The 17132-nt window shown below is 35.1% G+C and overlaps 2 protein-coding genes across 8 annotated transcripts; one reads left to right on the forward strand and one right to left on the reverse strand.

Moving 5' to 3' along the window:
- Positions 1-2009: 2009 nt before the first annotated feature.
- LOC113695133 (iron-sulfur assembly protein IscA-like 2, mitochondrial) lies at positions 2010-9763 on the forward strand. 7 transcript variants are annotated; one of them, XM_027214117.2, is made up of 6 exons: positions 2011-2213; positions 2460-2574; positions 2740-2966; positions 3924-4048; positions 4174-4282; positions 5088-9763. In XM_027214117.2, exons 3-6 carry the CDS (start codon positions 2775-2777, stop codon positions 5145-5147), a joined length of 486 nt encoding a protein of 161 aa, XP_027069918.1. In that variant the 5' UTR covers positions 2011-2213; positions 2460-2574; positions 2740-2774; the 3' UTR covers positions 5148-9763. The 7 variants fall into 7 exon arrangements, with proteins under 7 accessions (XP_027069919.1, XP_027069918.1, XP_027069914.1 ...); XM_027214113.2 differs by having other exon boundaries at positions 2011-2574; XM_027214115.2 differs by having other exon boundaries at positions 2400-2966.
- A 6101-nt stretch (positions 9764-15864) lies between these two features.
- On the reverse strand, positions 15865-16302 carry LOC113696598 (RING-H2 finger protein ATL32-like). The gene has a single exon (XM_027215987.1). It carries the CDS (start codon positions 16300-16302, stop codon positions 15865-15867), a length of 438 nt encoding a protein of 145 aa, XP_027071788.1.
- Positions 16303-17132: the final 830 nt, after the last annotated feature.

Genomic DNA, 17132 nt, shown 5'->3' on the forward strand with positions numbered 1-17132 from the left:
TCTACAAGAAGAAAGGGTTAAATTTAGGATGCGATTGTATTCTCCTGTCTTGTTAAATATTATATTTTGCATTGAGTTACAAAAGTTAGAAAAAAGGTTAATTACAATTTAGTCCCTCAAGGTATACCCTATTTTTCACTTTACCTGCTAACCTTTAATTTTTATCACTTAATCCCTTTTAGGACAAAATTACCCTTCATTATTTTGACTTTTCATTTATCTTTTTTCCTTTCATCTTTTTTTTCCTTCCTTTATTCCTTTTTCTCTTTCTTCTCTCTTCCATCCTTCCTATTAGACAACTTCATTTCAACATAAAAACTTTGTCTAAAGTTTGTACTTAGGTTTATGGATGAAACTTGGAAAGGCATTAAAAGCTAATTTCAATCTTTTATACGATGATATGTGTTGCAAAATTACAATTAATGATCATTATTCAGGTCGCAAATTCATCTTGTGATTCTTTTTGAAAATAAAATGAGAAATTGGGATGGGAAGGAGAAAAAGCAAAAGAATTTTAAAAAAAGGTATTTTGGGAGGGATTTGAATATTTTGTGATCATTTGAGGGAAACATAGATCTTTGCAATTCCTCTTTAGCTTCAATCACTAAGTTGAAGTTTCTTGTGTGAAAGAGGAAAGTAAAGAAAGAAAAACGAGATAGAAACAATAAAAGAGGGAAAAAGGGGAAAGAAAAAAAATACAAAAGAGAGAAAAAAAAGAATTTAGAATAGTAGAAGGGTGATTTTGTTAAATAAGGGTTAAAGTGAGACAAAAAAAAAAAGAGTTAGGAAGTAAAGTCACGGAATTATTCCTTGTTTTTTAAACGAATGCTTTATTTCAGTTTTAAGAAAAAAAGAGGTTCCAAAGTAGTGAAAAAAAATCTTAATTTATAAAAGTTACTAATTTGAGTTTGTGACAACTTGTAAAATACATATGCTTGTGACGAGTAGGATAAATCACAAAAAATATGTGATTAATATGTGATAAATAACAAAAAATACACCTTAAGAGGATTAATTGTGATTAACATTCTAAAAAAATGTTGAAAATAATAGAGGTAAGCGAGAATTTTTGAAATTGCCACCATCTATATCGAAAATAAAACTTGAGTTTGTAATAATTTATAAAATACATATGCTTGTTACAAGCAGAATAAATCACAAAAAATATGTGATTAATTGTGATTAATATGTGATAAATCACAAAGAAATACACGTTTTGCTATGTAAAAAAAAACACAAAAAATACACCTTAAGAGGATTAATTGTGATTAACACTCCACAAAATACCAAAAATAATAGAGGGAAGCGATATTTTTTTTAAATTGCCACCATCTATACTGAAAATAAATAGGGGCAAGTGAACCTTTTGCAATTGTCACCATCTATAGCCATTGACATTAATTGTCTGAGTTCTATAGTCATCTCCTCCCTCGAGTCCGCTTTCATCCTTAATTGTCTGAGTTCCTGCCTCTCTCTTCTCTCCAAATTTCACCACTGCCTGCTACGGATTGGATACCCATTTTATGCATCATTTGATTGACTCAATCCATACCTTACAGAATCATTATCTGACCCTTATCCGTCTAGCATATAAATGAATATTCTATTATTGAATATTTATCTGACCCTGTTCTGTCCCATTTATCATTTAATTTTTTTTAAAAAAATTTATATTAAGTTAATTTTGTATTTTATATATTCATCTAAGATTTACTAAAGATTTTTTCTCCAAAAAAGTCTTCCACCAAGAAATAAACAAGCGAGGAGAATACAAGAAAAATGAAAAAAATTAAAAGAAATCAAAATCAATAAAAATTTAAAATAAGTAGCACCTTTTTAATTATATATTTCACATTAGTTAAACTTTTTTCTAATTTATAACTTTTACAAATGAATCTTATAAACAAACTATAATCTCTTGTATTGTAATGCAATTTATTCAATAAAATTATTTATTTACCTCTAAAAATATTATTTTATACCATGTACATAAAACTAAAAATATAAAAAAAAAATATTTACGAGACGTGTCGGTACCTGCGAATTTTTGATTACGTGATTGTAATTCGTCCCGCGTCTAAATAGGTACCTGATCGTCTTTCGATCCGATCAAATAGTATGGTTCGAGTATTTTGGATAGGATCGAATCCGTACGATGAGTTTTCGGATTAGTCGGCATTTTTGCCCGCCCCTAACCACCAGTCGTGCATATGGTATGAAAGCCTCCTCGTCTTCTTCGCCTTTGCATTTTGCCACGCACTTGCTGTTTACTGAAGAGTGTTCAAAAGGAGAATTTTGGGTTAAATATTGATTTGTTATTTCTGTCTTTCTGTGCAATTTCTCATAAATCGGATATGGTTAAGGATTTTTTTTAAATTTATTTGTTCATACCCTAAAAGTCTCTGAAAATCATGCTGAAACCCTCCGTTCATGGACATCTGATGACTCAATACGGGTAGACTCGGCCGCTCTTTCGAGTCCCGGAGTCGACTCGGTCCGAATCTTCCGAGTCTGAACGAGTTTCCACCGGGTCTACCGTCTCCGGTATATGACGGACCAGTTGCGGAAGTTGCGGTGAGAATTCAGCCCGGTCGAGTCCACTGGGACTCGACCGAGTCTTTGATTCAGTTATATTCTCAACTGTTTCAACTTTTAATTGTCGTGTCGTGTCGTGTCCTTGCGTTTGCATTGTGCAACCCAAAGTTGAGATAAAGGGAAATGGATGTCTCCTTCATTTAGGTTCCTTTGGTGAGTGAAACAGTATTGTAAGGATTATGAAACCGTATCATTCGATGATTCGTCGACTGGTTCCTTTCTTCTCAACTCGGATTCGAGAAAACCACCTGAGACTCCTCAGTTCGACATTGGCATCATCCTCTGCTCTCCACGAACAACCTCCTCTGCAGTCTTCGCATTCCCAATCTCAATCTATAGTTGCGGTTCACATGACCGACAATTGCGTCCAGGTGCTCCATTTTATTCTATTTAGTTTGCAATTAGAAAACGTGTAACCCATTTTTTTTTTCTGTTTTCGTTTTCCCTTTACGATGTAACTTTGATTTTTAATTGTTTCATTTCACAACCTACTCTTTCAATTCGGATATTGATATTGAGTGATTGTCTAAAATGATATTCGGTTCATAGTTTGTTGAAATTCTACTGAATAATATGCAAATATTTTTAGTTTTGGATTAGTAATTTAAATAATTAAAGGGAACGAGGCAACTTCTGAGGCAATAAAACTATGTCCATTTATATTGTCATCTTTTCTTTTGGATCTTAGAAGATGAGTGATGACAAAATAATTTGGCTTGCTAACTAAGAATTTCTTTTAGCCTGCTTTCCAAAGTTATGTACTACTGTACCATATTTCTTTTAAAGGCACTTTCTAAAGTTTGCATGAAATGGTCCTGTTGTGGTGAGCTTTGCTTCCATTTGGTATTTCTTGTAGTTTGAGAGATGAACCAAACTTCTCCAGGCTCAACTCCAGCTTGGCTTGATTAGAGCTTGCTTGAGCTATTGGTTCATTAATTGATTCACCAAGGGCGATAGATTTGAGTGTTTGTTTACTTGGTGAGCTAGGGTCAATAAGCATATAACTTGAAATCTACATGCGAGTAAGTCAAGTTACTTAACTTTGAATTTAGCTCATTTGAATAAAAGCTCATTTTATCTTGGCTAATCAAGCCAAAAGTTGAATGCAATTTTAGGCTCAGTTAATCTCCAACAGCATCCAACCCCCCTTCTCCCTCCATCCCCTCCTCCCCCAAAAAAAGGTAAAAGAAAAAGTGAAAAGAAGAGAAAATTTACATTGTTGAGTTCATTGTAGTTAGTCTGTTACTCTGATTGTTTGATGTGCTTTTACTAGTTTCACATATTAACTGTTTGTTGACTAGATTTGGTTATGTCACTGTTTCCTACAGAGAATGAGGGAACTGCAATCTCAGGAAGGCAAGGAAAAGATGCTAAGATTGAGCATAGAAGCCGGTGGCTGTTCCGGTTTTCAGTATAACTTCTCTCTTGATGATAAGTGCAATGATGATGACAGGTTCGCGTGATTTTCCACTTGAATAAGTTCCCAACTGTGGATTATTGCTTTTTTTCATTTGATATTTTCAACTATTTTGTGGTTTAGTCATTCACATTCTTGCCTCCTATTCTTTGACCTTGCAGAATATTTGAGCGGGAAGGAGTCAAATTGGTAGTTGATAAAATATCTCTTGATTTTGTAAAGGGTGCAACTGTTGATTATGTTGAAGAGCTTATCCGTTCAGCTTTCCAGGTCTGTTGTTGCATATTATTAGTTCTGCAACATGAAGTATTTTTCTGTTGCATATATAAGCTGCTGAGTAGTAATTGATTTTCTGGAGATAGGACTTCTGCTTTACATTTCGCTTTGCCCTACCGGTACTATAGTTGACAGGGGAAAATGTTAAGTCCTAAAAAACAAAGGGCATCTTTTTCCCAAATTAACCTTGCTGCAGTGTTTCTTGGATAATTTTATTATGAAGGGCAAAAAATAGTTTAAGCTTCGGAGTTGCAAATAGTCAAGAAGTTTGTGACTCTCGATTGTGGATTAGAAACAAACTGGTTTGACTGACCGGAGTAAGCAAATTGTAAAGAATGGTTTAAGCCTATATCTCTGCTTTGGTGTGCAGTGAGTAATTTAAGCCTTAAATTTAAGGTTCTTTGGGATGATTTATGAGACATTCTACACCAATAAAAAGTCGAAAACAAATAATTGACTGACTTAGCCTGACCAAACAACATTGTTACATAGAACTTTCATCTTTGAGTTCATGAACAAAGTACTTTCTCACTCTCCTGATGTATTAGGTGATGTGCTTTCATCAACATTACATTTTAAAGATAATTGACCAACATGATTCCTTTATATGGGGCAGGCTTCTTCCAGTTTCAGTTTTTAGATCTAGAATGCTTCATGTACATGTTGAATTTACTTAATACTGTGTTCTATCTGCCTTTTTTGGATTAACGGATTGTAGATTCTGGTTATAAATGCCTTTATTGGTTACTATACAGGATTCTGGTCCATAAAGCAGCAACAAGGTTTTTTTGGTATGCAGGTATCTACAAACCCAATTGCTGTGGGTGGCTGCAGCTGTAAAAGTTCCTTTGTGGTGTAGTAGTTCTCTGACATTTGTTTTGTTTCACTATTCAGCTTGAGTCAAGAGGTTATTTTCATTCTCCTTTTGGTCCTGAATCTATGCTACATTTTTTTCTGTGCTCCATTTATTGACTCATAATCCTAATTAAATTCATTAATGTTGATTTGCTGTATGATTACCGTAAGCAGCAGTTTTAACTTTATATTTAAATTGGGGATACTATTCATGACCTGTTTCACTATATCTTTGACTCTTGATACAAAATCAGTACGGAAAAATGGGGGGCGGTGCACTGCAGGGGAAGAAAATGGTGTCCTTTTGGTTGAGGTGATTTCTGAAAATAAATGTATTTACTGAACTTGGAGCATTAATTGGAATTCCACCCAAAGTGTTTGGTATTCTGCCAATGTCAGAAAACAGTCAAAGATACTTGCTCTATGTGAGCTGTTAGGTATGGTGTGGTTATTCTGCTATTGCTACTTGATGTTCAGTTTTTCTGGTCATGCTTCATTTTATTTTTCCTTTGAAGAGTTAATCTCGTACAGAGATATGCCGTCTTACAACAAAAATTTTCTTTTGTTATCTAGGCTGCTCTTTTATTTATGTGTAGTAAATGCAGCCCTATTTGATGAAAATTAGGTAGGGCATTTTGTGTGTGTGTGTGTGTGTGTTTTTTTTCTTTAATTTCTAGGTAGCTTGGTATTTACAATTCCGCTATTGTCTCATCGAATTTTTGGGGTTTTATTATTTAAACTAGAAAGGTGGACATTATCAATGGACACTGGCACTGATTTGTAGTATGTCGCAAGGATGGAATCGCCTGGTATTGACCATTGAGTATTGGGGGCATCTTACAAATGTTTTTTGGTCCTCTTTTCGGGGAGAGTTGTTAAGCTGGATCCTTTGACATTTGAATCAACATTCAAAATTTTGGCTGCTTTAGTCTTGCTAACTGTTTGTGAATTTCACCTTTTTATGAGACCAAAATTCAACCTATGGCAAAAGGGAGATGCAAGTGTAATAAAGAGAAGTTGCAGCATAGATGTAATTTTACAGCTATTGTTGCAGCAAATAGTACTCCAACTCTGGGATTATAAAGGCAGCAAGATAACAAAATAGAAATACAAGTTTAGCAGCAAAAAGAGCAACTTAAAGAGGAAATTAGCAGAAAAATATTGTAGCTTATCATAACAAGTTCTAATGTTAGAAGACATTCTATAATTCACCAACATCATTTAACATATAGAATCAATATTATGGTTGCGATTGGAAGACGACAATCAGGATTTCAGAGCGAAAGGAATTCAAATAAGCTATATTTGCTTCCTATGTCTATTTGATGTGTTGGGTAATAGTAGTGCTAAAAATTCTGTCTTTTATTGCTGTAGTAAAAAAAATGCTATTATAAATGGCAATTTTGTTAATGATTGCCGTGATTCTTTTAATTTTTTTAATTTTCAAATTCATTTATTTTTTGTGCCAATTTTAGTTAATCAATTAGGAGTTTCCAATAGGGTAACATTGTCAATTAGGAGTGAAAAGGGGATGTAAAGATAGATATGGCCTTGGAAAAATCTGCCAAAGTTCCAGATGGCTTCTTCAGTGGTGGGTTCAGAATCTAAAAGCCACAATATTGATTCAATTGGCTTTGAGCAGGGGAGACCATAAAATCAAGAAGTATTTAAGTGTTAGGGTGCAATCTATACTAATTGAGGCCAATCTAGTCACTCATGAACTTGTTCGGTCAAATTTTGAGGTTAAAGTTGTATTGACGGAGTTCAGCATTTTATTCGAACAGTTCTAATAAAGTGACAACTTCAAACTCAAACCTAATATGTGAGGCAAAAATTTGTCAAGCTTAATTGAGTTCAATTGAGCTTCACGCATATATACTTGAATATTTTTAATATTTATTTGTATGAAATGTCTATCATAACCTTTGTTTAAAATTATATAAAGTATTCTTTGTTTATGGAATGTTTTGTATAAAACCATTGCTAAGTTCCTGGTGAATAGACTTAAGCCCCTCCTGAACTATTGCATTAGTAATTCTCAGGCAGCATTTGTACCCAATGGGCAAATATTAGATATTGTTATCATAGCTCGTGAGTATATTCACGGGCTTCATTCTAAGAGAGGGGAAAGGTGGAGGGGGGCAGGGGAGATGTCTCAGGCAGCATTTGTACCCAATGGGCAAATATTAGATATTGTTATCACAGCTCATGAGTATATTCACGGGCTTCATTCTAAGAGAGGGGAAAGGTGGAGGGGGGCAGGGGAGATGGCTATATGGCCCTTAAATTAGAAGTGTCTAAAGCCTATGATAGAGTTGAGTGAAAATTTTTGTATGTCGTGCTTAGCAAAATGGGCTTCTGTCCACTCTGTATCAAATGGATTCATGGCTGTCTTTCTTCTGTGTCTTACTTCTTCAATATAAATGCTGTTCAATCTGGTTACATTTGCCTTTCTAGAGCCATTAGGCAAGGGCACCCTCCATTTTCTTATCTCTTTGTGTTTTGTGCTGAGGGTCTTTCTAACCTCATTAACAATGCTGTCGACAATAATAAGCTTACTCGAGTGAAAATTTCTAGACAAAATCCCCCCGTATCTCATTTATTTTTTGCTGCCAACTCTTGGATCTTTTGCAAAGCTAAGCAAGACCTACAATGCTATGAGCAAGCCTTTGGCCAACAGATCAATATTGGCAAATCTGCTGTCTTTTTCAGCAAGAATACCAGTCCTAGAAATGTGGAGGATGTGATGCACCAGTTAGGAGGAATACAATATGCAACACAAACGAAATACCTAAGCCAATGGTAATTGGTAGATCCAAGAACAGTGTGTTCAGATTCATAAAGGATAACACGAGTGCCCGGGTCCAGAATGGGAAAGGTAAACTGCGTAGCAATGTTGGTAAGGAGGTTCTCCTGAAATCTCTTGCTCTTCCCTCTTATGCTATGTCATTAGTCAAATTATCTGATAACCTCTGCAAAGTTCTTATTGGAATTATGGCTAAATTTTGGTGGGGAAATGACCAAGGGCAAAGGAGAATGCATTGGATAAAATGGTATGATCTCTCTGAAATCAAAGGTAAAGGTGGATTCGGTTTTAGGGTAATACAATGTTTTAATGTTGCCTAGCTGGCACCTATCCAAACTTGTTGGTTAGCAAGGTGATAAAAGGCAAGTAATATCCTAAAACCTTCATTTTTGAGTCGAATGTTAAGGCTGGTGTCTCTTGGATGTGGCAAAGTTTACATCGCTTCTAAATATGCTGGAAAGTGGTGTTTGGAAACAGGTGGGAGATGGTAAATCTGACAACATATGGGGGGATAGGTGGGTAGGATATTCTAGCAATGGGAAGATCATCTAAGCTAGACCAAAAGACTGCCAACTAGTGATGGTTAATAGGTTGATTCAAGGATAGCAGTGGAATAGCAACCTGATCCGTTCTATGTTCTCAAAGGAAGAGGCTGAAGCTATCTTGCAAATTCATTCGAGCATCTTTGGGGAAAAAAGATAGGTGCAGATGGCAACACACAGCAAATGGATTCTGCTCAACCAAATCAGGTTATGCAAGGGGATAAGAGAGATGGAGAAATCATATGCCAACAAAGCACATGTGAACTCCAGCAGAAATAACGAGAAATCCAAAGTCTGGAATCAGTTGTGGGGGTTGAACATTAAGAGACAAAGTTAAGCATTTTCTGTGGAAGTGCCTCCACTACATTCTACCACTATGAGGAGATTTTTAGAAGAATAGGTAAAGGAGACCCAATGTGCAAATGCTGTGGTGAAGCCCCTGAAACATTGGAACATGCTTTACTCCTGTGCAAGGCAAGAGAATTTGCCTGGAACATGTTCCCCATTGTGTGGGATGGCATTAGTGAGCATAAATGGAACTTCTGGATATGGTGGGAATCCATGCAAGAAGCAAGATCAAGATTGGATGGTTAGGAACACATTGAACTCACTGCCAACTTCCTCTGGCAGCTATGAAAAACAATAAATGAGTGGTCCTTCAACCAGAAGCAAAAAGACAACCATCAAATTTCCAAGAAAGCTGTGGGAAACTGGATCGAATTCAAAGAGGTTTGATAGGATTGCAAACAATGCTGCTGAAGATCACAATCACGTGGATGACAGTCAAGGCATACTAGCTGATCTTCTTATGCAACATGCCACCACATGTACACTGACGCAGCCTTCAGTCAGAGTAACCCTCAATCTGGGATGGGAATTGTAGCGAAAGGAAGCAATGGCAACATTATCATAACTTGGTCCATACCATGTACATGTGCTAATGATGCAACAATACAAGAGGCTATTACCATCCGGACTTCTCTAAGCTATTGAGGAAAGCATGAAATATTTATTGATTCTTTCCGATTGTAAAGCTGTGGTGGAGAGAATCAATCAAAGCTGCAATGGGTTGTCCCCACTGGATGTGATCATTAACGACATCAGACAGCTTAGCCGATCGTTTTGGAAGTGTACTTTCTTTTAGTTTAAAAGAGAGATGAACTTGTGTAGACATGACTTAGCCAAATTGGCTATCTATCTTTTACATGAAACTTGGTGGAAGAGTCCTTTCTTATGTGGCTTAATAGAGAGGCCCATAAAGATTTCCTGACAGTTGCCCGTTTCCTACAAAGCTGCTGCGCAGTCTAACTAATCCTGTATCTATTGTTTATATATATCTAAAAGTTGATTTTTGACCCAAAAAAAAAAGACTAGGTTTACATTCTAATAGGCACTTTATCTCACTGTTGAACCTAGTATGTTGAAAGATTTTAGACAGAAATACCTTCCTTTCTTGTATAATTACAAAATAAAAAATTTGGATTCGCTCCTTTTTTCATCCTTTTAAATATGAAGAAAAAAGTCATAAGTGATTAATGGATTATCAATTTGTCATTGGATTCTCCCGCGGGCAACCTTCTCTACTAGTTCAAGGATTCACACATAAAATTTCACGAGTGATTTTCTATATGTTTTTTGGTTTCACGTTGGGGTGGTTTTTGTCTTTTTGACTAGGTGCTAATTAGGCATGTCAATGGACAGAATTTGAGTTGAATTCTTTGATCCAAATCCACCCATTTATTAATTTAATTAGATCCAGACCTAAATCCAAACTCTTATGGGTCCGAAAAAGAAAGTTCAGATCTAGATTCTCATGGGTACCCCAATAGATATCCATTGTATTTTTTTTAACATACCAAAGTAAAATTATATAGAGTTTAAAAATAATATAAATACCATTCAATTATTATTTTCAAATAATAAAATAAATATTCAAGAAGTTGAATACAATATTATGAACTCAAAAAATGAACTATTATTGACTGATTCTATTTATTTTCAAAATTTCAACTATATCCATTCCTAAACTTTTAATTGTTTGCCTTTGCTATTTTCCTTTTCCTAAAATAGTTTGTACCAATTACAATGACAACTAGAATTAGTTTCAAAAGAGAAAACAATCATAAAATCTTATAGTATTCGATCCAATGGTCATAGAATTTAGATTATTTTATAAATTTACTAATATATAAATATATGTGTGTGTGTATATATATATATACACATATACTATGTGTCTATCTATAATATATACATATACATTTATGTATGTATGTATATGTATATGTATATGTACATATATATATATATCTACATATATATATGTATATGTCTACGCAGTCCCTCACGACCCTCAAGAATCCTGCCATGTCCCTCATGTTTGCCATTTCTTCTGATGCCACACTCGCACTTCTTCGAATTAACTTATAGCCCTTCAAAATGCAGCATATCAACCAATCTTCTACAAAACGGGCGAATTGCGGAAGGAAGGCTGAAAGTCTCCGATTTCAGTTGCATTTATCCTCCTCTTCTCGTGCCACGTGTCTCGATTCTCATCGATCAAATTGGGGACACGTGGTAGCAATCATGCCCCAGGCGGGATAATTTCGAATTTCAATTTTGAATTTGAATTCCAAATTGCAATAGTGGTCTCCTCTCCCCGATTCTTTTTCTATCCCATTCACTCGTGTGGGGGCCACCTTTGCAAAAGCCGCCCGTAGGCTTCGGCCACATGGCAAAAGGGTTCGACGGCCTACGTGCCGAGGTAGGCTCGCTTCTCGGGCCAAGGAAATTTGAATTCAAATTTCAAATTTTAATTTTTCCCTCCTTACCAGATCAAATCTAGACTGTCCATCTGACACGTGGAAGCCTTTCGACCGTCCACGTGTCCGCCCCGAACGTCTTTGTAATATTATAAGACGCTCGGGAAAGGGGCCTTAAAGGGGCTCATTATACAACCACTATCAATGTGCCACGTGTACTCAACCCAATCTACCTAATACAACAAATACTTTGCAATGGGTTGGGTGACGTCATCAGGTTGGGTTGGGTGACGTCATCTAGGTAGAGCTCCACACTGTGTGTCATTGACATCATTTCACTGAATCCCTAAGATTTCACCGGAAAACACAAACACTTCCTTCCCAGTTATCTTATCTTCATCAAGTGCAAGCACACGGGAGTAGTTCAATAGAAATACCATCTCTCTCCACTTCCTACTTCAATTCACAAGTAAGTTAGGGGAATTGTGCTCCGACGGTCTTCCACCCCATTCATGCTCTTTGTAATGGAGTTTCAATCACAATATCTAAGTGCAAAATAAATCGTCCATCCTAATAGATTATGATTCACGAGAGGACGATTATCTGAATTATGGATGCTTTCGGCCATAAGGCCGGAGCATATTCTCATCTAACAAATCAAAGGAGCTGTGTGCCGCTGTGCTTGCCGGGGAAGATAAGTGAATAGAAGTGCTTGCGATGAATTAGGGTTATCATTTTGTAGGCCACTTATACAGAGTCCCAACATATTCCTAATTTATTGATCAGATGGGCCAATCAAATGGTAACTGGGCCTCGCACCAGGCCCAATCCATCTACGACGAAAATATTCTCAACTTCTTGATCTATTGGGCCAATTAAAATTTGTCTGGGCCTCCTATTAGGCCCAATCCATTCTTGTCGAAAATATTATCAACTTCTTGATCCACTGAGCCAGTTAAATGTCAATTGGGCCTCGCATAAGGCCCAATCCATTCTTGTCGAAAATGTTCTCATTTTTTTTATCCAATGGGCCACTTAAAATGTATATGGGCCTCGCACCAGGCCCATTATCATAATAACAGAAGGCCCAACCATATTGGTCCTCGATTCCAAATATCCATAATTCTAGCAATCATGCTCTGCAATTCTTGTTCCAATTCCTCCTGCCACGACTACTTATGCGCACTGCATCGCAATGATGTCCTTGCCTGCACCAAGTAGAATGCCACATTCTACTTCCTTGAAGAGCTCCTATTCGCCCACAGAAATCAAGATCAGGAACCAACTGTCCAAGAGAAAGATGCGAACTAGGAGAATTAGGTTCGCGTGTGGCTGCTGCCTGCTCGACCACAATGGATGCAATAAGGGACATCATGTTCTCAGCATTGATGCGACAAGGAAGTTATTCCTGGGAGTTCAGGAAAGATCCCCTCCATACATACATACATATACACATAGTATATATATGTATGTATGGATTTGAGTAGGCTCTAGTATGGTCTGGTATGAGTCTGAATTTGGATATGGATTATAGAAAATCAAATCCTACTAGAGCCATGACTCTTTTACAAGATTTGAATGCAATTGCAATACATATACATCACTAGCTAGTCCAAGACTACAATTACTACAATACTGTTATTATTAGAACGGTTTGTCTAATGGGTCCGTTAAAATATTTTTCAGGTATTATATTTTTGAAAATATAAGATTAATTAGGTAAAATAAATAAATACAAAGGGAGATATACAAGATTAAATAGAAAAATATATAAATACAAGAGAGAATAATAATTGTTAGTATGTATATATATATATATATATATATATATATATATATATATATATATGATAGATTAACTGAATAATAGGTGTGTTAACGAGCACCCTTAGGGCACCCGTTAGAAAAATCCTTATTAGAAAAGCAAGTAGTAGGCAAAAGCAAACAGCTTGCCAGTGCTAAAGGATGGAAAACAAAAATCCTTTCAGGTGTTATATTTTTGAAAATATAAGATTAGTTAGGTAAAATAAATAAATACAAAGGAAGATAGATAAGATTAAATAGGGAAATATATAAATACAAGAGAGAATAATAATTGTTAGTATTTGTGTGTGTATATATATATATATATATATATATATATATATATATATATATGGTAGATTAACTGAATAATAAGTGTGTTAACGAGTACACTTAGGGCACCCGTTAGAAAAATCCTTATTAGAAAAGCAAGTAGTAGGCAAAAGCAAACAGCTTGCCAGTGCTAAAGGATGGAAAACAAAACGTATGCGGTGGAAGAAAGAAACAAATAAGAGAAAAAAAAGAGGAAGAGAATTAGATAAGCAACTTTCTTAGATTTTCCAATATTTTTGGTATTTTATGTTTAGGATATAAACAAAACTTGAAACATATAAACTCACTTAAAAACTAAATATGATTGTAAATATAGTGAAGGAGTTTTAGTCTAATTATTAATTAAGATATATTATTATTAGATTATATAAATATATATAAAATGTATAATATTTATTTGTATTAATTAATTTAAGCAAGGTATCCTACCCGTGCTCTGCACCATTACTCCCCGCCCCTATTGCCATCCTTTGGCCTTTTTTTTTTGGTGTTGACAAAAGACCTAATAGCTATGTCAATAGTTTTAGGCCTCTACCTATTAAGATTTAAAATTGATGAAGTTGGAGAACAAAAAGAAAAGAAGAAATAGAAAATAGAATGGAGAGAGAAATTTGTGAAAAACAATCTTGGAATGCGAGTATGTGTTTAACTAGAGAGCGCGTTGGATCTACTCATTTCTTGATTAAGCCAAATAAAAAATAGATAAGGTGAATAGATGCGCATAAAAATATGACTTTATTTCATATATATATATATTTATATAAGTACATGTATATGTGTATATAAGATGTGGCAAAATTTGGAACACATGGTTGACATAGATCGGATTTACCCAAGTGTTTGCCCCTGCCCCCACCCTCACCCTCACACACACACGATGTCTCCTAAACTTATGAAAGATGAAATATACCAAAATGACTAATTTTCTTTTTCTTCCCCCTCAAACCGAAATACCTTGTCAATGGTCAATGATCAACCATAATGAATAGACAACTTTGCCCACTGGTTAACAGTAATATGTAATTCATGTCATTCTGTCGATCACTTGTGGAGGGATTAAATTGGCTTAAAATAATAGTTGAAGGACCACATTTTGTAAAACTAAGGTTAGAGGATTAAAAGTGGTTTTTGTACAAAAGTTGGCCTATTATTTCATTTATTTCCCCAAGTTTTGTCATACTTGGGTTTTACAGAATTGGCCACTATAGACTAATTTAAAAAAAAATATGAGGAGTTTATTAAGTTCCTATACTGCCACAAACACTTCGGCTATCCAAGAATTGACTACAACTCTAGTTTTGTAAGTACGCCAAAAGTACGCATGGAGTAATATACAATTCGTACGTATAATTAAAAAAAAACTTCATTTTTTGTATGTTTAAAAAATTCTTTAGAAAAATACTTGTACTTTTCCCATGATCTTATAAAACTCGTAGGATCAACGATGGTGGCGTGATGTTTATTATTTGTAATTTCAAAATAAGAAAACACATAATTTCAATTACTCAACTGGTTGAACCTGTTAAAATTCGCCAATCTGAGTTTAAAACACATAAAATCAATTACTCAGCTAGTTGGACTTGTTAAAAATTAGAACTGATTGCTCAATTGGGTCATTCATTGGTTTGAGTATAAATACATTAATAAGATTCATGGGACTAGGCTCCTCTTGATTGCGAACTTCTCTCCATTACACTCTAATAAAATTAATTTAAAATTTTTAAAAAATCAATATCATTTATAATATATTTCATTACTCGTGTCATTTATGCATAAAAATTCATAAGAAATTCTCCAAATTATCATTTGATTAATCATTATAAATTTTGTCACATTAGTTTGAGTTTAAATCAATTTTGATTCTTACAAATGTTTCATATATATTGAATGTCAAAATATTCTTAAAAAAAATTATGTTTAGTATGTTAATTTCAAAAGAAAAGTATTGACGCAATTATAAAATTTTATAATATATATAAATTTAAATATAAACATATAGAGAATCCAATAGAGAGGATTCTAACCCAGAAGCACATGGCTTGATTGTGTTGTCAAACGTATGCACTTAGAAAGTGAATTTGTAGGAGCTACACGTATACGGTTGGATGCAAAATCTGGTGTGCTATTTTTTTTTTTTTTTTTTTTTTGTAATTTAGGAGTAAACTAAAATGAAAAGCATGACGGTTTTCAATATAATGAAAGGATTATATATCTTCCGCATTAATTTATACTTGTGGCCATCATTACCTAACATCATTCATTGTATATTATATAGTTCTAAACTAGACAGGTATCTTAAAAAAAAAAAAGTTTTGGTAAATAAATTAGACAGGTATTATGTATCATGTACCAACCAAGAAAAGTAGACAATGTGTACAACCTTGTCTACACGAAGCAAATAAAAAATGAAAGCAACGTTAAAAATCTTCCTTTCTTCCTAGCGAGCGACTTTTTCCTTGAGCTATCAATGGAGAGTCATGGAAGCGACTGGTAATTATCCTCACAAGCTCGGTCTAATCCAATTGGGTCGACAAACCATGTCCAGAAGTGATCCACCAAGAAAATGAAACAAGAAAGAATAGCATCATGCAGATACAAAAGTTGAAGCTCATAGTCATGCTGCTGCAATTTCATCGAAGTGTAAGGAGCAGGACACCGACATAATGGGCAAGTCGAGTTCTTCTGCAACCAAACATCAATGCAGTCAACGTGGAATCCATGGTTGCATTCGGGAAGAACCCTGTATTTTTCACCACTAGAAATATCACGTAGACATATTACACACCGCAGTTCAGGACTCTGATCAGCAATATTTGGAGAGTCGTCGCGGGACCATAATGATCTTGAATGGAAGTCGAGGATTGTGCGCAGAGTTCTCAGGCTGGCAGCTGCAATTGTCGAAATGACCGTCATTTTTGGCTGAAACTTGCTATTTCTGCATGGTTTTCTCTAATGGAGGGCTTAGAGAATATGTTATGCTTTCATTTCTCTGCTGCTTCACTCATGGGTTCGATTGAGAGATCACAGGTGTCCTGTAGAATATATGGTAACTTGAGATTGAGGCCCTTATTTTAGATTGATTTATGATTGGATTCTGAGAAGGATTGATTTGAACATGTAGAGTTTTTGACCGTTGAAAAGGGAACAAGCTGAAGTAGTCAGGAAAGAATGGAGAAATAGTAATTAACAAATAGTTTTAAAGATTGTTAATTACTATTAATATTGTGGAGAACCATTCTAGCCACCGTGTATGACCGGTTATGGCCCAAGGGAAATCAACAGGTTGTGATTGAGTTAGTAGGAGTAAAAAAATGTTTTCTTGGATATTATGCTGCTTTTGAGTTTTGACCAGCAAAATGTATGTGTTACTTTTTTTTTTTTTGGGGTCATACATCGGGTACGGGGAAGGGGGACAGATCCAATTCGACTATTTGAACCGACACATACTAAACAAGCAGGAGACAAGTTCAATTGGACCATTGGGATCGATGGAAATTAAACTACCATCAGACCAAGTGCCTGTTGAATTTGGATTATAGAAGAAGTCATATATTAATGGCAATTAATGAAAGATAATATTTAAATTCTTGATTTCGCACCTTACAAAGACACTTAAAGGTTTTTGTTGTGACCAACAGCCCAACCCACCAGGCAGTTGGCTAAAATCTAAGTGTTAATTCGTTACCTGCTATTCTGGACATTAAATAACGAACTCAAACCAAGATTTAGATGATACATGGATG

This window comes from Coffea arabica, chromosome 6e (assembly GCF_036785885.1).
Source record: "Coffea arabica cultivar ET-39 chromosome 6e, Coffea Arabica ET-39 HiFi, whole genome shotgun sequence".
In the NCBI taxonomy this organism is placed as follows: Eukaryota; Viridiplantae; Streptophyta; class Magnoliopsida; order Gentianales; family Rubiaceae; genus Coffea; species Coffea arabica.

Excerpts from the sequence above, each read along its gene's own strand:
- LOC113695133 (XM_072055640.1), top strand. The coding sequence starts at position 2,775 with ATGAAACCGTATCATTCGATGATTCGTCGACTGGTTCCTTTCTTCTCA. Across the intron at positions 4,049-4,173 it reads AAGTGCAATGATGATGACAG|AATATTTGAGCGGGAAGGAG; the intron begins GTTCGCGTGATT and ends TTGACCTTGCAG. Across the intron at positions 4,283-5,087 it reads TTATCCGTTCAGCTTTCCAG|GTATCTACAAACCCAATTGC; the intron begins GTCTGTTGTTGC and ends TTTGGTATGCAG.
- LOC113696598 (XM_027215987.1), bottom strand. The coding sequence starts at position 16,302 with ATGACGGTCATTTCGACAATTGCAGCTGCCAGCCTGAGAACTCTGCGC.